Source organism: Pristiophorus japonicus, chromosome 4 (genome assembly GCF_044704955.1).
Source record: "Pristiophorus japonicus isolate sPriJap1 chromosome 4, sPriJap1.hap1, whole genome shotgun sequence".
Taxonomy (NCBI): Eukaryota; Metazoa; Chordata; class Chondrichthyes; family Pristiophoridae; genus Pristiophorus; species Pristiophorus japonicus.
This window is the reverse complement of record NC_091980.1, coordinates 300,331,466-300,353,543: the sequence shown is the minus strand read 5'-3', so window position 1 is coordinate 300,353,543 and position 22,078 is coordinate 300,331,466. Positions and strand designations below refer to the sequence as shown.

The following is a 22,078-nucleotide window of genomic DNA, read 5'->3' as shown; positions in this document are numbered from 1 at the left end:
TAGATATGGCTCTTACGGCTAAAGGGATCAAGGAGTATGGAGAGAAAGCAGGAAAAGGGTACTGAGGGAACGATCAGCCATGATCTTATTGAATGATGTTGCAGGCTCGAGGGGCCGAATGGCCTACTCCTGCACCGATTTTCTATGTTTCTATGTCTCTATTAGGTGCACTTTTATGTGCCACCTCAATCCCGTTCGCATGCCAGACATGGAGAGATGACGATAGTGTGCATTAGACCCTGCAGTAGATTTATAAATTTGTATACCTGGTACTAATAGGCAGAAAATCATGGTGAAGGGGGCATCAATCTCTGTGTCTGAATTCCTGATGTGCTGTCCTATCGTGTGAAGCTCTGAGCCAAGTGCAAAAATTCATAAAATCGACAATACTGGCTTTGACCTGAGACGTTTGTTCAAAGGCAGTCCACACTGAAGGGATGAAAGTTCCTTCTATCTGCTGTCTTTTTCAATTCAATCTTGGGATGTTGTTGGAAAGCCTAGCATTTATTGCCCATGCCTAATTGCCTTTGAGAAGGTGGTGGTGAGCCGCCTTCTTGAACCGCTGCAGTCCATGTGGTGAAGGTGCTCCCACAGTGCTGTTAGGGAGGGAGTTCCAGGATTTTGACCCGGCGACGATGAAGGAACGGACGATATATTTCCAAGTCGGGACAGTGTGTGACTTGGAGGGGAATGTGGAGGTGGTGGTGTTCCCATGAGCCTGCTGCCCTTGTCCTTCTAGGTGGTAGAGGTCACGGGTTTGGGAGATGCTGCTGAAGAAGCCTTGGTGAGTTGCTGCAGTGCTTTTTGTTGATGGTACACACTGCAGCCAGGGTGCGCCGGTGTTGGCAGGAGTGGAAGTTTAAGATGGTGGATGGACTGCCGAACAAGCGGGCTGTTTTGTCCTGGTTGGAGCTGCAGTCAACAAGGCATGAAATGAGGTTGCACAGTCTCAACTCAGCAGGTAGTGAGCGAGGAGCCCAAGCACGAATCTACCACAAACTCCGCACTAATTGCCAATCTCGTTCAGAAGGCTGCAGGATGCTTAATGTGCGAAATGGAGCATGTTACACCGGTGCAGTAGGGGTACAGTTCAATAGGTGCTGTTCTGAGGGAACGTTTAGGTACACTGTCAGAGTAGAGTAAAGGCAGTCTTGAAAATGTACAAATTTCATCTCTCACAAAAAACAGTTATTTAAAAAAAAACACATGTATAATTCTTTTTGATACTACTCATGTGTAAGAGGAGATCTAGCTTGTGGCAAAACCTATCCCCAATAGCATGAGGTACCTGAATTAACATAATCAATTCAACGAAATCTCTCCGCTCCTCCAATTCTTGCCTCTTGCACATTCCCAGATTTCCATCGCTCCACCAGGAGCATACAACACCCCAAGCCCCCCACCCACCAGTCCCTCCAAACACCATCTACCCCGCCTGTGACAGAGACTGTCGGTCCCACATTGGTCTCATCAGTCACCTTCAAACTCCTATCAGCGTGGAAGCAAGTCATCTTCGACTCCGGGGAGTTGCCTGAGAAGGAGGAGGAAGTGCTTTGGGATGTTTTACCACGTTAAAGACAAGGGGTTGCAGTGCTTCAATGATCATGTTATTTTGGCTGCCACTGTTAATTCAGCTGCTTCACACTGTGCTACATGTAATTCCTCCAAGCTAATTCTTCGCCGTGTCAGCAGCAGCCATTTTTTAAATAATATTTATTTGTTAAATTGCGCAAAGAGTTAACAGCGTCCACAACACTTTGTACATTGATTTTAAAAGAAGCACCAATGATGTGAAAATCCCTCTTTAAAGATTGTTTCCCCTCCCAGACTAAGGTTCTCGGCAGTGATCCAGGCATACAGTTCACCTGCAGCATTGATCACGGTTGTGGCGATTTAAATCTTTTGACGATTGTTGCAGGCTTTTTTGCAGCGAAAGGGAAATATAATAAGATTGCAATATTTCAGCTTGCTTGAGGAATATGGTTTCTCTCGTACTGTCCCGCTCAGTGTTATAAGTGCGCAGCGTATCCTATCAGAAGTGGCTGGGTGACAAAGAATGATGTGTGCACCTGGTAAGTCACGCCATGCATTCGACAGTCCAGCCCCCCAGCCATTCAAGCCCCCCGCACCCGCCCGTCCCACACTGTCGCTGCATCCTGCGTGGTTTACAAGATCGCCTACTTCCACCTCCGTAATATCACCAGTAACATCCCGGCCTCAGCTTCGCTCCTGCTGAAACCCTCAGCCATGCCTTTGTTGCCGCTTGACTCGACTATTCCAACGCTCTCCAGCCCGGCCTCTCAACTTCCACCCTCCATGTACTTGAGCTCATCCAAAGCCCCACTGCCCGTGTCCTAACTCGCACCGAGTCCCATTCACCCATCACCCCTGTGCTCGCCAACCGACATTGGCTCTCGGTCCGACAAAGCCTCAATTTTAAAATTCTCTTCCTTGCGTTCAAATCCCTCCATGGCCTCGCCCCTCCCTATCTCTGTAATCTCTTCCAACCCTACAATCCTCCGCGATCTCTGCTCTCCTCCAATTCCGTGCTCTTGTGGATCCCCGATTTTCAACATTGGTGGCCGTGCCTTCTGCTGCCTCAGCCCTAAAGCTCTGGAATTCCCTCCCTAAACCTCTCCGCCTCTCTATCTCTCCTTCCCTCTTTAAGATGCTCCTTAAAACATAACTCTTCAAACAAGCTTCGGGTCAGCTCTCCCAATATCTCTATGTGGCTCGGTATCATATTTGTATCTGATTACACTCCAATAGTAAGGAAGGACATTAGCTTGGATGATGTGGAATCGATATGGGTGGAACTGTGGAACACCAAGGGGCAGAAAATGCTATTGGGAGTTGTGGAGAGACCACCAAACAGTAGTAGTAAGGTTGGGGACAGCATCAAACAAGAAATTAGGGATGCGTGCAATAAAGGTACAGCAGTTATCATGGGCGACTTTAATCTACATATTGATTGGGCTAACCAAACTGGTAGCAATGTGGTGGAGGAGGATTTCCTGGAGTGTATTAGGTATGGTTTTCTGGACCAATATGTCGAGGAACCAACTAGAAGGCTGGCCATCCTAGACTGGGTGATGTGTAATGAGAAAGGACTAATTAGCAATCTTGTTGTGCGAGGCCCCTTGGGAAAGAGTGACCATAATATGGTAGAATTATTTATTCAGATGGAGAGTGACACAGTTAATTCAGAGACTAGGGTCCTGAAATTAAGGAAAGGTAACTTCGATGGTATGAGACATGAATTGTCTAGAGTAGGCTGGCGAGTGATACTTAAAGGGTTGACGGTGGATAGGCAATGGCAAACATTTAAAGATCACATGGATGAACTTCAACAATTGCACATCCCTGTCTGGAGTAAAAACAAAATGGGGAAAGTGGCTCAACCGTGGCTTACAAGGGAAATTAAGGATAGTGTTAAATCCAAGGACAAGGTATATAAATTGGCCAGAAAAAGCAGCAAACCTGAGGACTGGGAGAATGTTATAATTGAGCAGAGGAGGACAAAGGGTTTAATTAGGAGGGGGAAAATAGAGTACGAGAGGAAGCTTGCCGGGAACATTAAAACTGACTGCAAAAGCTTCTATAGATACGTAAAGAGAGAAAGATTAGTGAAGACAAACATAGGTCCCTTGCCGTCAGATTCAGGTGGATTTATAATGGGGAACAAACAAATGGCGGATCAGTTGAACAAATACTTTGGTTCTGTCTTCACGAAGGAAGTCACAAATAACCTTCCAGAAATACTAGGTGACCGAGGGTCCAGTGAGAAAGAGGAACTGAAGGAAATCCTTATTAAGCGGGAAATTGTGTTAGGGAAATTGATGGGATTGAAGGCCGATAAATCCCCGGGGCCTGATAGTCTGCATCCCAAAGTACTTAAGGAACTGGTCCGAGAAATAGTGGATGTATTGGTGATCAATTTCCAACAGTCTAGCGAGTCTGGATCAGTTCCTATGGACTGGAGGGTAGCTAAGAAAGGAGGGTGAGAGAAAATGGGTAATTATAGACCGGTTAGCGTGACATCGGTGGTGGGGAAAATGTTGGAATCAATTACTAAAGATGTAATAGCAGCGCATTTGGAAAGCAGTGACAGGATCGGTCCAAGTCAGCATGGATTTATGAAAGGGAAATCATGCTTGACAAATCTTCTAGAATTTTTTGAGGATGTAACTAATAGAGTGGACAAGGGCGAACCAGTGGATGTGGTGTATTTGGACTTTCAAAAGGCTTTTGACAAGGTCCCACACAAGAGATTGGTGTGCAAAATTAAAGTTTATGGTATTGGGGGTAATGTACTGACGTGGATAGAGAATTGGTTGGCAGATAGGAAACAGAGAGTCGGGATAAACGGGTCCTTTTCAGAATGGCAGGCAGTGACTAGTGGGGTGCCATAGGGCTCAGTACTCGGACCCCAGCAATTTACATATACATTAATGACTTGGATGAAGGAATTGAGTGTAATATCTCCAAGTTTGCAGACGACACTAAGCTGGGTGGCGGTGTGAGCTGTGAGGAGGACGCTAAGAGGCTGCAGGGTGACTTGGACAGGTTAGGTGAGTGGGCAAACGTATGGCAGATGCAGTATAATGTGGATAAATGTGAGGTTATCCACTTTTGTGGCAAAAACACGAAGGCAGAATATTATCTGAATGGTGACAGATTAGGAAAAGGGGAGGTGCAATGAGACCTGGGTGTCATGGTACATCAGTCATTGAAAGTTGGCATGCAGGTACAGCAGGCAGTGAAGAAGGCAAATGGTATGTTGGCCTTCATAGCTAGGGGATCTGAGTATAGGAGCAGAGAGGTCTTACTGCAGTTGTACAGGGCCTTAGTGAGGCCTTACCTGGAATATTGTGTTCAGTTTTGGTCTTCTAATCTGAGGGAGAACGTTCTTGCTATTGAGGGAGCGCAGCGAAGATTCACCAGACTGATTCCCGGGATGGCAGAACTGACACATGAGGAGAGACTGGATCGACTGGGCCTGTATTCACTGGAGTTTAGAAGGATGAGAGGGGATCTCATAGAAACATGTACAATTCTGACGGGACTGGACAGGATGCAGGAATAATGTTCCTGATGTTGGGGAAGTCCAGAACCAGGGGTCACAGTCTAAGGATAAGGGGTAAGCCATTTAGGACCGAGATGAGGAGAAACTTCTTCACTCAGAGAATTGTGAACCTGTGGAATTCTCTACCACAGAAAGTTGTTGAGGCCAGTTCGTTAGATATATTCAATAGGGAGTTAGATGTGGCCCTTACGGCTAAAGGCATCAAGGGGTATGGAGAGAAAGCATTAATGGGGTACTAAAGTTGCAAAAATGATCAGCCATGGTCATATTGAATGGTGGTGCAGGCTCGAAGGGCCGAATGGCCTACTTCTATTTTCTATGTTTCTATGTCCCTGTCCATTCTCACTGGCCAATGACGTGTGTGTGTGTGTGTGTGTGTGTGTGTGTGTGTGTGGGTTGCCGACTCTGATTGGGCGTATTCCTGGAGGTTTCATCACATGACTGCCCACGTCCAAGCGTCCCGCCCCCACACTCCTGCCATTGGTCACCCGACAAGCTCTGGATGCACAGCCTTCCCACAGCCAATTGGAAAGCGAACAGACTCTTCATAATCTGATTGGTGGACTCTTGACTGTCAGTCAAACAGTCTTCTTCATCCTTTCTCCAATATTTTTACAACTAATAAGGAAAAGAGTTCAATAAAAATGAACAGAAACACATTTTTTTTTTAAACACCCCCCCCCCTGATGATTTGTGTCCAGGATTGCTGGAGATTACCCTGGAGATTAACCTCCACTTCCCAGACGATTCCTGCAGGGTTGGCACAATTACATCTTGGCTCAGGTGTGATGCAGCCCTTTCCCACCTCCAATGATCAGGTAAGCTTAACGAAACTAATTTTCTAGGCTCATGCATGAGGAACAGGCACTCGGCTGAGATACCAGAGTACGGCTAGACCGAGGAAACTTCACGCTAACAGCAGTCAATGTCTTCAGGGCAGGAAGGGAGAATATTGGAGGGTACCACAATTCGAAGTCAAAGTTATTTCCATTTGTTTTTTTTTCACATTATTTTTTCGCTCAGGATCTTTTTTTATCCTGCTGAAAATATGGCACAGGTCAACAATCAGGCTATTCCATGTTAACAAGGAAGACTGATTTTGACATCACATGATACTGAGCCAGCAAGCTGTGTGTTTATCAGAGTGCATTCATTGCTAATCCTCTGCCAAAGCTTACTGTTCGCACATTTGCTTTTGACTGGGTCTTTGTAAAGGAAAATGCATTTGGTGAGGATTTTTTCTCTCTCTCTCTCGGTCAACTCCCCAAATTGGCATCAGCATTTTGTCATCTTACAGAAGAAATAGGAGCAGGAGTAGGCCATTCGGCCCCTCGAGCCTGCTCCGCCATTCAATAAGATCATGGCTGATCTCATCTTGGCCTCAACTCCACTTCCCTGCCCGCTCCCCATAAGCCTTGACTCCCTTATCGTTCAACTGTCTATGGCCGCCTTAAACATATTCAATGACCCAGCCTCCACATTTCTCTGGGGTAGAGAATTCCAAAGATTCACGAGAAGAAATTCCTCCTCATTTCCGTTTTAAATGTGCGACCCTTTATTCTGAAACTATGTCCCCTAGTTCTAGATTCCCCCACAAAGGGAAACATCCTCTCTGTATCTACCCTGTCAAGCCCCCTCAGAAACTTATACGTTTCAATAAGATCACCTCTCATTCTTCGAAACCAATGAGTATAGGCCCAAGCTGCTCAACCTTTCTTCATGACAACCTCTTCCTCACCTGATCTCCCATCGCGTTGAATGTCCACGTGATACCACTCCCCGTCATTGACCTTCCTCGACGTCGACTTGATCTTAATGGTGCCGGAGCCCATGTCCAGCAGCAAGAACAGGTTCCCGTCCAGGAGTTCCACCGCGAAGAAGTCCACCTTGGTCTTCTTCAGGCTCCGCACATCCTTCCTCTCCTGTGGCTTGCCGTGCGTGAACAGGATGAGGCCGTTGGGCTCGGAGGTGCGGAAGTCGAAGGAGATCGAGCCCATCTTCTTGGTGTTCCACTTGGGCAAGCTGATGTAGGCCTCGGGGGTCTCGAAGGAGATGGGGTCCAGGGTGGCGACGTTCTCGCACTTGAACACAACGTCGCCATGGATCTTCATCTTGGGATCCTTAATCCGCGCCAGACGTGACAGCTCCAATCTGATGTCGTTGTTCTTATAAACCACCTGTCAATCGCAAAAAAAAAAGAAAATAAATTCAACAGCACCAAGGTCATCTTTAGTTCAGCTACAGTGGTACATGTTTTATTACCTGTGCAGGTCAGCTGATAGGTGAGGGTTGACAAGACAGCAGCTTGTCACAGGAAGGCTGTTGTCAGGACAAGGACACTTATTTTGAATTGTGATGAAAATAAATAGGCAGTGTCAAACGGCTCAATCTGTAGTCAAATGTTAATCTAAAACTCGTGGGAAAAATTCTCGGGGATAAATTGCTTCCTTTCATCACATGACACTGAAGTCCAACTCAAGTTGCCAGATTTACTGGTTGATTCTTACCGCTGTTTGTTTCAAAGGAAGATTTTACGCTGCCGAACGTTTCATAAACTATACTGTGCATAGAATAGTAGAATAGTACATTCATCGTAGAATCATAGAATAGTACATTCGGCCCATCGAGTCTGCGCCGGCTCTTTCGAAGAGCGACTCAGTCAGTCCCACTCCCCCGCTCTTTCCCCATATCCCGGCAATTTGTTTTCTCCTTCCAGTATTTATCCAATTCCCCTTTGAAGGCTACGATTGAATCTGTATCCACCGGCATATCAGGCAGTGCATTCCAAATCCTAACATAAAAATGTTTTTCTTCATGTCGCCTCTGGTTCTTTTGCCAATCACCTTAAATCTGTGCCCTCTGGTTATCAGCCCTTCAGCCATTGGAAACGGTTTATCTTTATTTGCTCTATCTAAATCCTTCATACTTTTAAAGACCTCTATCAAATTGGTGTCTGCACTAATAAAAACAACCCCAGCTTCTCCAGTCTACCACGTAACTTTAAAATCAGGAGTAAAGCGGGGATTCTGGGAGAAGAGTTTCACACAGTTGCAGGCACACATGTTGCACACTCGGGGCTATTCCAATCACCTCCTCTGGGCGTCATCTCAGCCATTGAACCATCACTTAATCTTCTTTCATGCACATTACAAATCATCTTTACCTGTATTTACTCTCTTGTGTGTGTGTGTGTGTGTGTGTGTGTGTGTACACGTGTGCATGTTCACGTGCATGTGTGCACACACTTGTGTGTATGTGAGCGCGCACATGCCTGTGAAAGTACACACGTGTGCATGTACACGTGTGCATGTGCACATGCCTGCGTGTGTACACACGTGTGTGTGTGTGTGCATGTACGCACGTGTGTGTACACGTGTGTGTGTCCATGTGTGTGTGTGTGCACACGTCTGGTTTGTACTGGTCCCACCTCCCCCAGAACCAGTTCCAATATCCCAGGAATTTGAATCATGGAAACATAGAAAATAGGTGCAGGAGTAGACCATTCGGCCCTTCGAGCCTGCACCGCCATTCAATGAGTTCATGGTTGAACGTGCAACTTCAGTACCCCATTCCTGCTTTCTCGCCATACCCCTTGATCCCCCTAGTAGTAAGGACTACATCTAACTCCTTTCTGAATATATTTAGTGAATTGGCCTCAACCTCCCTTCTGCACCATTTCTCAAGCCACGTATTCATCTGAGCTATCCTGCGATTCCTACTCTAACTAGCACGTGGCACTGGTAGCAATCCTGAGATTACTACTTTTGGGGTCCTACTTTTTAATTTAACTCCTAACTCCCTAAATTCATCTCGTAAGACCTCATCCCGTTTTTTACCTATGTCGTTGGTACCTATATGATCACGACAACTGGTTGTTCACCCTCCCTTTTCAGAATGTCCTGCACTCGCTCTGAGACATCCTTGACCCTTGCACCAGGGAGGCAACATACCATCCTGGAGTCTCGGTTGCAGCCGCAGAAACGCCTATCTATTCCCCTTACAATTGAATCCCCTATCACTATCGCTCTCCCACTGTCTTTCCTGCCCTCCTGTGCAGCAGAGCCACCCATGTTGCCATGAACTTGGCTGCTGCTGCTCTCCCCTGATGAGTCATTCCCCTCAACAGTACCCAAAGCGGTGTATCTGTTTTGCAGGGGGATGACCACAGGAGACCCCTGCACTACCTTCCCTGCACTGCTCTTCCTGTTGGTCTTCCATTCCCTATCTGGCTGTGGACCCTAGACACTAGTCACTGGGCCTGAGCTCACAGTGTACTAAATTGCAATCGCCCAATACCACATTAATTCGTCTCTGCTACATATTCTATGAAGACAAACACAACTTAATGCTAAACAAGCCCACCATCTACAAGGCACAAGTCAGGGGTGTGTTGGAATACTTTCCACTTGCCTGGGTGAGTGCAGTTCCAACAACACTCAAGATGCTCGACACCATCCAGGACAAAGCAGCCCACTTGACTGCCCCCATCCTCATCCACCACCTGAAACACACACTCCCTCCACCACTGGCACACCGTGGCTGCAGTGTGTGCCATCTACAAGACACACTGCAGCAACTAGCCAAGGCTTCTTAGGCAGCACCTCCCAAACCTTCGACCTCTGCCACCCAGAAGGACAAGGGCAGCAGGCGCACGGAAACACCACCACCTCCACGTTCCCCTCCAAATCACACACCATCCTGACTTGGAAAGATATCTCCATTCCTTCATCGTCGCTGGGTCAAAATCCTGGAACTCCCTCCCTAACAGCCCTGTGGAGTACCTTACCACACGGACAGTAGTTATTAAAAAGCGGCTCACCACACCTTCTTGAGGGCAAATAGGACATGGGCAATAAATGCCGGCCTTGCCAGCGACGCCCACATCCCAGGAACAAATAACAAAAAACAAGCCACTCACTGTATTCTCATGACCCATCCTCGGTTATCACAGTTGCTGGATTTTTGCACTGCATCAGAATGCAAGCAGTGGATGAAATATTGATGCACCGGTGGAGATATCATCATTGTTATCTTCACCACAGATTACGATGACACCTGGGGCACTGCAGGTTTACAACATCCCTCATTTCTTGCTGTTGTTCAGTATGTCAGCTCTGCAACCCAGGCCAGCTAACGGCCCCTCCAAGTCTGCAGTGCACAGGGAAGGCCATCTCCTCCCAGTGCAAGGCCGACATCCCAAAAACAAGAATCGATGGCTAATTAGGCTAATTTGTTTATACTAGAATGTGTCAGCTGTGGCTCAGTGGGTAGCATACTCAAATCCCACTTCAGGGACTGGAGAACATGAATCTAGGCCGACCCTCCAGTGCAATGCTGAGGGAGTGCTGCGCTGTAGGAGGTGCCGTCTTTCGGTTGAGACATTAAACCGAGACCACGCTTGCCCTCTCGAATGGACGTAAAAGATCCCGTGGCACCATTTCGAAGAAGAGCAGGGAAGTTATCCCGGTAACTTTGCCAATATTTATCCCTCAATCAACATCACAAAAACAGATTATCTGGTCATTATCACATTGCTGTTTGTGGGAGCTTGCTGTGCCGCGTTTCCCACATTACAAGAGTGACGACACTTCAAAAGTACTTCATTGGCTGGACAGCGCTTTTGCGACATCCGGTGGTCATGAAAGGCACTATATAAATCCAAGTCTTTCTTTTTTTCTTACATCACCTTTGGTCCTCAGGCAGACCAACACAAACAAAATTCTTCCCCGAAGTTATAATTGCAAACAATTAGACAATAAACCTACTTCTCCACAAGTTACCTGGAGAAGTAACAACACCAAAGATCATAGTCCGACAGGATGCTCCTTCATAGCGAGGGGATTTGAGTATAGGAGCAGGGAGGTCTTGCTGCAGCTGTACAGGGCCTTGGTGAGGCCTCATCTGGAATATTGTGTTCAGTTTTGGTCTCCTAATTTGAGGAAGGACGGTCTTGCTATTGAGGAAGTGCAGTGAAGGTTCACCAGACTGATTCCTGGGATGGCAGGACTGATGTATGAGGAAAGACTGGAGCAACTTGGCCTGCACTCACTGGAGTTTAAAAGGATGAGAGGGGATCTCAGAGAAACATATAAAATTCTGATGGGACTGGACAGGTTAGATGCAGGAAGAATGTTCCCGATGTTGGGAGAGTCCAGAACAGGGGGTCACAGTCTAAGGATAACGGGTAAGCCATTTGGGACTGAGATGAGGAGAAACTTCTTCACTCAGAGAGTTGTTAACCTGTGGAATTCTCTACTGCAGAGAGTTGTTGATGCCAGTTCGTTAGATATATTCAAAAGGGAGTTAGATATGGTCCTTATGGCTAAAGGGATCAAGGAGTATGGAGAGAAAGCAGGAAAGGGGTACCTGAGGTTGCATGATCAGCCATGATCTTACTGAATGGTGGTGCAGGCTCGAAGGGCTGAATGGCCTACTCTGCACCTATTTTCTATGTTTCTATGATTGCCAGAATCTTTTTACTATCTCCCTTCCCTCTGTCTCACACTTAGAAATCACTAATCCGTGACCGCTACCACCTCGAAGGACAAGGGCAGCAGGCGCAGGGGGACACCATCATCTCCACGTTCCCCTCCAACTCACACACCATCCTGACTTGGAAATATATTGCTGTTCCTTCATCGTTGCTGTGTCAAAACCCTATCTAACAGCACTGTGGGAGTACCTTCACCACACGGACTGAAGCGGTTCAAGAAGGCAGCTCACCACCACCTTCTCAGGTGCAATTAGGGATGGGCAATAAATGCCGGCCTTGCCAGCGACGCCCACGTACCGTGTATGAATTTTTTTGAAATGCCCCGACATTTTAATTTTGTCAGTTCCTGAAGATTCTTTCCCAGGGCTACAAAACTGTTGGGACTCCAGTTATCCCTTCCCCCTAAAAGTTTCAGGCTTTTAGAAACCTTGTTGGCACTCCTCTACATACCTTGTCTCATCCTGTCCAACTTTTGTGGTTGCTGCACTAGGGACCTTGGTCCTTCGCATAGGATTTTCACTTTAAAATAAACTTTCTCCGTGTATATTGAAGAGACATTGGTCCTGATTTTAATTTCCCCCGTATTGCAGAAACTGGACAGGAGGACCAGATAAGAACATAACAAACATAAGAAATAGGAGCAGGAGTAGGCCATACGTCCCCTCGAGCCTGCTCCGCCATTCAATACGATCATGGCTGATCTGATCATGGACTCAGCTCCACTTCCTCACCCGCTCCCCATAACCCCTTATTCCCTTATCGTTTAAGAAAATGTCTATTTCTGTCTTAAATTTATTCAATGTCCCAGCTTCCACAGCTCTCTGAGGCAGCGAATTCCACAGATTTACAACCCTCTGAGAGAAGAAATTTCTTCTCATCTCTGTTTTAAATGGGTGGCCCCTTATTGTAAGATCATGCCCTCTAGTTCTAGTCCCTCCCGATCTAGTCCCTCTACATCCACCTTGTCAAGCCTCCTCATAATCTTATACATTTCGATAAGATCACCTCTCATTCTTCTGAATTCCAATGAGTAGAGGTCCAACCTACTCAACCTTTCCTCATAATTCAACCCCCTCATCCCCGGAATCAACCTAGTGAACCTTCTCTGAACTGCCTCCAAAGCAAGTATATCCTTTCGTAAATATGGAAACCAAAACTGCACGCAGTATTCCAGGTGTGGCCTCACCAATACCTTGTATAGCTGTAGCAAGACTTCCCTGCTTTTATACAATAAAGGCCAAGATACCATTGGCCTTCCTGATCACTTGCTGTACCTTCATACTATCCTTTTGTGTTTCATGCACAAGTACCCCCAGGTCCCGCTGTACTGCGGCACTTTGCAATCTTTCTCCATTTAAATAATAACTTGCTCTTTGATTTTTTTCTGCCAAAGTGCATGACTTCACACTTTCCAACATTATACTCCATCTGCCAAATTTTTTCCCACTCATTTAGCCTGTCTATGTCCTTTTGCAGATTTTTTGTGTCCTCCTCACACATTGCTTTTCCTCCCATCTTGGTATTGTCATCAAACTTGGCTACATTACACTGAGTCCCTTCTTCCAAGAGTCAAAAATAATTTTCTTCTGGGGATGACTCTATAAAATAAATCTTAAGCCTACAACAATGATATTTCCCCTTCAGACTTTCATGGTTAGTTGTTCTCGGTGGTGGGAAAATTATTGGAGAAAATTCTGAGGGACAGGATAAATCTTCATTTAGAAAGACACGGATAAATCGGGGACAGTCAGCATGGATTTGTTAAGGGTAGGTCATGTCTGATTACCTTGATTGAATTTTTTGAGGCGGTAACCAAGAGGGTCAATGAGGGCAGTGCATTTGATGTAGTGTATATGGATTTTAGCAAGGTTTTTGATTAAGGTCCCACATGGCAGACTGGTCACGAAAGTAAAATCCCATGGGATCCAAGGCAAAGTGGCAAGTTGGATCCAAAATTGGCTCAGAGGCAGGAAGCAAAGGGTTATGGTTGATGGGTGCTTTTGTGACTGGAAGGCTGTTTCCAGTGGGATTCCGCAGGGCTCAGCGGTGGGTCCCTTGCTTTTTGTAGTATATATCAATGATTTAGACGTGAATGTAGGGCAATGATTAAGAAGTTTGCAGATGATACAAATATTGTTTTTTAAAAAATTTGTTCATGGGATTTGGGCATTGCTGGCAAGGCCAGCATTTATTGTCCATTGCTAATTGCCCTTGAGAAGATGGAGGTGAGAGTGATTGCCCTCGACATCAAGGCAGCATTTGACCGAGTGTGGCAAATGGAATTCAATCCGGAGAAGTGTGAGGTAATGCATTTGAGGAGGGTTAACATAGGACGCTGAGAAGTGTAGAGGAACAAAGGGACCTTGGAGTGCAGGTCCACAGATCCCTGAAGGTAGCAGGCCAGGTAGATCAGGTGGTTAAAAAGGTATACAGAACAGTTGTCTTTATTAGCTGAGGCATAGAGTACAAGAATACAAGAGCAGGGAGGTTATGCTTGACCTGTACAAAACACTAGTTCGGCCACAGCTAGACTACTGCGTGCATTTCTGCTCACCACATTACAGGAAAGATGTGTTTGCACTTGAGAAAGTACAGAGGAGATTAAGGAGGATGTTGCCTGGACTGGAGAATTTTATCAATGAGGAAAGATTGGATAGGCTGGGTTTGTTTTCTTTGGAACAGAGGAGGCTGAGGGGAGACCTTATTGAGATGTATAAAATGATGAGGGGCCTGGATAGAGTGGATAGGAATGACCTATTTCACTTAGCAGAGGGGTCAACAACCAGGGGGCATAGATTTAAAATAATTGGGAGGAGGTTTAGAGGGGATTTGAGGGGAAATGTTTTCACCCAGAGGGTGGTGGGAGTCTGGAACTCACTGCCTGAAAGGGTGGTAGAGGCAGAAACCCTCACCACATTTAAAGAGTACTTGGAAGGGTTCTTGAAGTGCCGTAACCTACAGGGCTATGGACCAAGAGCTGGAAAGTGGAATTAGGCTGGGTAGCTCTTGGTCAGCCGGTGCGGACACGATGGGCCGAAATGGCCTCTTTCTGTGCTGTAAATTTCTATGATTCTATGATTCTCCTCTAATACAAGTGAAGGAATTGTTGGAAACACCGATGACCCCACATCCCTCTTTGCTTTCAGTATAATTACTTCCTATAGGGCTGGCCTTGAGTAAAACAAAGACTTGCATGTATTTAACACCTTTAAAAATTCAGGACATCCCAAAGTGCTTTCCACCACCTCTACTTTTGAAGTGCAGTCACTGATGTATTGTCGGAGAGACAGCAGCCAATTTGCACACAGTAAACTTCCTCAAACAGCAATGTGATAATGATGAGGTATTCTGTTTTTTAGTGAGCTGCTCCTGACACCAGTGGTCAGCTTTTGGGGGGAGGGCGGGCTGAATCAGCATTTTTTGAAACATGTTAGTCAGTACTTGCTTGTTTTCCAAGGTTGGCTTGTATCCAGCTAGCAGTTGATCAGGGCTTTACTTCCAAACAAACAATAACTTGAAGCTCATTCATAACACTGTCATACTTGAGTTATGAGCCTTTTCGGCTTGTGAAATAAGTCCCATACCCAATTACTGTGTGCTGTACTCTTTCATATAAACCACACTGGGCCACATTCACAGTCATTTCCTTACAGTAACCTCTGGGGATAGATTACCTTTCTGCATGACGGTACTAATCCATATTCTAGATGTGGGGAAGTGAGTTTATTGCACACAGAAACCTTTATTCAGTGAGGTCAGCCCTGCTAAGATCATTTTACACCAGTTTATTGCTTTTTTTCTGCAATGTTCAATCTTCATGCCCGACAATGGCTTTTACTCCTTTCAAAAATAAAAATTAAATGGGAAACAGTATCTCATCTCCAATTATTTCCCCCACTGTAAGCCTTCATAACATTCACTCAAGGTCCTGGTTTTCGCTTCCCCTACAGAATTACACAGTATGTACAGCATAGAAACAGGCCATTCAGCAACAACAACTTGTATTTATATAGCGCCTTTAACATAGTGAAACGTGCCAAGGCGCTTCACAGGAGTATTACAAGACAAAAAAATGTGTCACCGAGCCACATAAAGAGAAATTAGGGCAGGTGACCAAAAGCTTGGTCAAAGAGGTAGATTTTAAGGACCGTCTTAAAGGAGGAGAGAGAGGTAGAGAGGCGGAGTTCCAGAGCTTAGGGCCTAGGCAACAGAAGGCATGGCTATGAATAGTTGAGTGATTATAATCAGGGATGCTCAAGAGGGCAGAATTAGCGGAGCGCAGACATCTCGGGGGGTTGTGGGGCTGGAGGAGATGACAGAGATAGGAAGGAGCGAGGCCATGGAGGGATTTGAAAACAAGGATGAGAATTTTGAAATCGAGGCGATGCTTAACCAGGAGCCAATGTAGGTCAGCGAGCTCAGGGGTGATGGGTGAGCGGGACTTGGTGCGAGTTTTGGATCACCTCTACAGTTCCGTGCCAGTGTTTATGCCCCACATGAGCCTCCTCAGCTAACCCTATCAGCACAACCTTCTATTTCTTTCGCCCCCATGTGTTTATCTAGCTTCTCCTTAAATGTATCGATGCTGGTCGCCTCAACTACTCCAAGTTGTTGCGCATTCCATATTCTAGCCACTCTCTGGGTAAAGATGTTTCTCATGAGTTCCCTATTGGATTTATTAGTAACTAACTTATATTTATGGGCCCTAGCTTTGGTCTCCCTCATAAGTGGAAACATCTTCTCTATGTCTAACCTATTGGCACACCATTATGAAGCTCACCTCTCAGTCTTCTCTTTGAGACAAAATATCCCCAGCCTGCTCAGTCTTTCCTGAAAGTTGTACCCTCTTAGTTCTGGTAAAATCCTTATAAATCTTGTTTGTACTTTCTCCAGTGCTTCTATATCCTTGTTGTAATATGGAGACGAGAATGGTGCACAGTGCTCCAAGTGTGATCTCACAAAATTTAACATAAATTTAACATAACTTCTCTGCATTTGCATTCTATTCTTCTGGAAGTAATTCTATTCCTGCAGAAAGGCAGGGAGCTGTTGGTTTAAGGAATGTCCTTCCACAGACAGTGATGGAAGCAGAATCCAAGATATAGCCTTCAAAAGGGAAGTGAATAAGTACTGGAAGAAAAAATTAAATGCCATAGCTACAATGAGCTGAATGGCCTTCTTGTGAATGTGCTGTGAAAGCCTATGACTCTGTATCAGAGTAGAGTACAGCGCAAGAGGCCATTCAGCCCATTGTGCCTGTGTCGTCACCTTGGTAGAGCAATCCAATTAGTCCCACCCTCCATACTCTTGCCATTTTTTCCCCCCTTCAAGCATTTGTCCAATTCCTTTTGGAAAATTACTATTGAATCAACTTCCACCATCCCTTCAGACAGTGCATTCCAGATCATCATAACACTCTGCGTAAAAAATGTCTCTTCATGTCAATCACCTCAAATCTCTGTCCTCTGGTGACTAATCCTTCTGCCACTGGAAGTATCTCCTTATTTACTCTCTCAAAACCCTTCATGAGTTTGAACACCTCTATCAAATCTCCCTTAACCTTCTCTCCTCTGAGGAGAACAATCCCAGCTTCTGTAACCTCACCATATAACCAAAGTCCTTCATTCCTGGTACCATTCTCTTTTCACCCTCTCCAAGGCCTTGGCATCCAATCTTTAAAAAAAATTTGTTCCTGGAATGTGGACATCACTGAAAAAGCCAGCATTTATTGCCCATCCCTAATTGCCCTTCAGAAGGTGGTGGTGAGCCACCTTCTTGAACAGCTGCAGTCCGTGCGGTGAAGGTACTCCCACAGTGCTGTTAGGGAGGGAGTTCCTGGATTTTGACCCAGCGACGATGAAGGAACGGCCGATATATTTCCAAGTCAGGATGGTGCGTAACTTGGAGGTGAACTTGCAGGTGATGGTGTTCCCATGCGCCTGCTGTCCTTGTCCTTCTAGGTGGTAGAGGCCACGGGTTTGGGAGGTGCTGCCGAAGAAGCCTTGGCGAGTTGCTGCAGTGCATCTTGTGGATGGTACTCACTGCAGGCACACTCGTGTGGTGTAATGTGACTTGCCACTTATCAGCCCAAGCCTGAATGTCGTCCAGGTCTTACTGCATTCGGTCATGGACTGCTTCATTATCTGAGAAGATGCGAATGGAACTGAACACTGTGCAGTCATCAGCGAACATCCCCACTTCTGACCTTGTGATGGAGGGAAGGTCATTGATGAAGCAGCTGAAGATGGTTGGGCCTAGGACACTGCCCTGAGGAACTCCTGCAACGATGTTCTGGGGCTGAGGTGATTGTCCTCCAACTACTACAACCATCTTCCTTTGTGCTAGGTATGACTCCAGCCAGTGAAGAGTTTTTCCACCTGATTCCTAAAATGCTGTGCCCAGAATTGAACACAATCATCTAGCTGGGGACTAACCAGCGTTTTAAAAAGATTTAGCATAACTTCCTTGCTTTTTGTATTATATTCCTCTGTTAATAACGCAAAGGATCCGATATGCTTTTTTAACAGCCTTCTCAACTTGTTCTGCCACCTTCAAAGATTTATGTTCATACACACTCAGGTCTGTCTGTTCCAGCAGCCCCTTTAGAATTGTACCATTTAGTTTATATTCTTCTTACCAATTTATTATTCTTCCCACCAATTCGAGTTTCGTATCATCCTACATCATCATCATACATTACAACAGTGACTACACTCCAAAAGTACTTCATTGGTTGTAAAGCGCTTAGAGACGTCCGGTGGTCATGAAAGGCGCTATATAAATGCAAATCTTTCTTTTATCTGCAAACTTGAAAGCAATGCCCTGTATACCCAAGTCCAGGTCCTTATTATATATCACAAAGAGCAGTGGGCCCAGCACCAACAAACTGGAACGGTTAAACCACATTGCTGTTTCAGCAAGATAGTCCAGAATTGCTACTTTGGTGGTTCTATATGTTTAAGACAACTGGGCAAGTTAGTTTTGGAGCAGGATTAACATTGTCTACCATTCTGAGCACATCGGCTATGCCTGAAATTTAATGTTCTCAGACTGCGGGCAATTTCAAGTTGATTTCTGCTTCCAGCACTAAGTAAATCCCTAAAAGACGTGAAGATAACTCATATTAGCCTACCTCAAGAGGCAGATAAGACTTTTTATTAACCCAATCCATTCCAATAGGGATTGAAATAAAGCCAGCAGTAAGAAAGAAACCGAAAGACCGTGACAAAAATTCAAATTGTGAGCAAATAATAGTCGGGCATGACCTTAATTTTATATATTCCCCGTTGTGCCCCAGAGGGGACGAAATCCGCACTGTGATTCCGAGAGGAGCTCTTCGGTCACAGGGATAAGATAGTTGAGGAGAATTCTAGCAACAACCTTCCCAGTGGCTGATAGCAGGGAGATTCCTCTGTAGTTGCTGCAGTCGGACTTGTCCCACTTTTAAAGATGGTCACGATCACTGCATCTCTGAGATCTCCCGGCATGCTCTCCTCCCTCCAAATGAGAGAGATGAGGTCATGTATCCGTGCCAACAGCGCCTCTCCACCATACTTTAGCGCCTCAGCAGGAATTCCATCCGCATGCATGGATCAGAGGCATGGACGATGTACAGAAGACACCTCAAGTCGCTGGAGGTATATCACCAACGATGTCTCCGCAAGGTCCTGCAAATCCCCTGGCAGCAACATCAGTGTCCTCGCCCAGGCTAACATCCCCAGCATTGAAGCACTGACCACACTCGATCAGGTTCGCTGGGCAGGCCACATAGTTTGCATGCCAGACACGAGGCTCCCTAAGCAATTGCTGTATGCGGAGCTCCTTCACGGCAAATGACCCAAAGGTGGGCAGTGGAAACGTTACAAGGACACCCTCAAAGCCTCCCTGGTAAAGTGTGACATTACCACTGACACCTGGGAGCCCCGGCCGAAGACCGCCCTAGGTGGAGAAAGTGCATCCAGGAGGGCATTGAGCTCTTTGAATCTCAACGCCGCGAGCATGAAGAGGTCAGGCGCAGGCAACGGAAGGAGCGTGTGGTAAATCAGTTCCACTTCCTCCTTCCCCCGACAAATGTCTATTCCACCTGTGACAGGGTCTGTGGCTCTCGCATTGGATTGTTCAGCCACCAAAGGACTCACTTTAGGAGTGGAGGCAAGTCTTCCTCGATTCCGAGGGACCTGCCTATGATGATGATGATATTCCCCACAAGTTGAAGAGCAGTCTGTTTGCTGAGGGAATTTTCTACGGGCTGCCAACCACGGAGGGATTATGGAAGAGAAAACAAAGTGAGGTAACTGCCTCCAGGGCAGTTCTATTTCACCTTTGAAATCGTACAGCCCAAGTAATTTCTCTGAGCCCTGTCACAAAAATGACAACAGTCTTTCGACAAACTGTCACAGCCAGCTAAAGCTAGCACTGTTATGCAATGCTTGCGAGAGCAGCAACAGGATCAGTGCATGAGTTAGGACCAGTGCAGACCCAGTATAAAACACTGGTTCGGCCACAGCTAGAGTACTGCGTGCAGTTCTGGTCACCGCATTACAGGAAAGATGTGATTGCACTCGAGAAGGTACAGAGGAGATTTATGAGGATGTTGCCTGGACTGGAGAATTTTAGCCAAGAGGAAAGATTGGATAGGCTGGGTTTGTTTTCTTTGGAACAGAGGGGGCTGAGGGACGACCTTATTGAGGTGTATAAGATGATGAGGGCGCTAGAGTGGATAGGAGGGACCTATTTCCCTTAGCAGAGGGGTCAACAACCAGGGGGCATAGATTTAAAGAAATTGGTAGGAGGTTTAGAGGGGATTTGAGGGGTAATTATTTCAGCCAGTGGGTGGTGGGAGTCTGGAACAAACACACTGCCTGAAAAGATGGTAGAGGCAGAAACCCTCACCAATTTAATGGATGTGCACTTGAAGTGCCTTAACCTGCAGGGCTACGGACCAAGAGCTGGAAAGTGGGATTAGGCTGGATAGCTGTTTGTTGGTCGGCGCGGACACAATGGGCTGAAGTGGCCTCCTTGCGTGCTGTATTGTCTACAGTTTTGGTCTCCTAATCTGAGGAAGGACATTCTTGCTATTGAGGGAGTGCAGCAAAGGTCCACCAGACTGATTCCCGGGATGGCAGGACTGACATATGAAGAAAGGCTGGATCGACTAGGCTTATATTCACTGGAATTTAAAAGAATGAAACGGGATCTCATCGAAACATATAACATTCTGACGGGATTGGACAGGTAGATGCAGGAAGAATGTTCCCGATGTTGGGGAAGTCCAGAACCAGGGGTCACAGTCTAAGGATAAGGGATAAGCCATTTGGGACCGAGATGAGGAGAAACCTTTTCACTCAGAGAAATGGGAACCTGTGGAATTCTCTACCACAGAAAGTTGTTGATGCCAGTTCGTTAGATATATTCAAAGGGAATTAGATGTGGCTCTTACGGCTAAAGGGATCAGGGGTATGGAGAGAAAGCAGGAAAGGGGTACTGAAGTTGCATGATCAGCCATGATCATATTGAATGATGGTGCAGGCTCCAAGGGTTGAATGGCCTACTCCCAGACCTATTTTCTATGTTTCTATGTAAATTTCTATGATTCCAGGAGAACAAAATGCAGTCTTGGCTGTCTTTGGTACAGATACAGTCCTCCACTCCATCAGACTACAGCTCAAAAGATCGGTGGGCCGTGAGGTTATTTCACATCTTCCCCCTTGCCCAACCCTAGGCACAACATGATTGCCCTCTGTAACACCAGGCCCGGGAGATGTTCCCTGTATTTTTTTTTTTGTGTGCACGGTCGGGCCCTCTAACCGGCTGCGCGGCCCATTCAATATATGTGCTAGTTAGTTCCTCTGTAAAGCCCGTGCAGGGGACCACCAGACCGCTGCACGGCCGCGCGGCTTAACGGGAACAATGGTGGCCAACACTCGAGGATTGTCCACTGAGTCTCCAAGCATTGAACATTAATCTCCAGGACACTGCTGAGCAAAACCTGGGAGAAAAATCGTAGGGGTGTTAAAAATAATTACTTGTTAGCATTGAACTTTCTTTGAACATGTTGTTTATTACTCATAAGACATAGTGGAGTTGGGAAAAAATTGGTGTTTGGGTCACAGTCAACAAACATCCAATTGAGTAGCAAAGAATCTACTCGCTTTCCAATTGGCCGTGGGAAGGCGGGGCGCCGTGAGGATTGACATTGTAATGTATGCACCACAGGTTTGTAGAGCTGTTGCGTTGTGAGTGGCTTAGTCAGCCATGTGATGTTCACAAGACTCAATAAAACCCCAGTCAGTTGGCTCTCGGTCATCCACGACGAGGTATACATTTGTGAGCCCAGTGGATGAATTGGTAATGTGTAATGCGATTGTTAAACCTTTGTTAATAAACCAACTAGTTCTCAATAGCAATGTGTTGCTATGAATTCTTAAACAAAGAATCCATGAAGCGAATACATTACAGACGTGTTGGGCGACCAATCGCGGGAGTGCGGGGGCGGGGCG

General features: G+C 46.1%; 1 protein-coding gene across 1 annotated transcript in view; it reads right to left on the bottom strand.

The window, feature by feature from the left end:
• The window catches only part of nrxn3a (neurexin 3a), a 2,272,338-nt gene that overhangs the window by 1,628,933 nt on the left and 621,327 nt on the right, over positions 1-22,078 (bottom strand). The window contains exon 4 of the mRNA XM_070879627.1: positions 6,825-7,263. Within this exon, the coding sequence (XP_070735728.1) occupies positions 6,825-7,263 (439 nt within the window). The remainder of the gene's footprint in view (positions 1-6,824; positions 7,264-22,078) is intronic.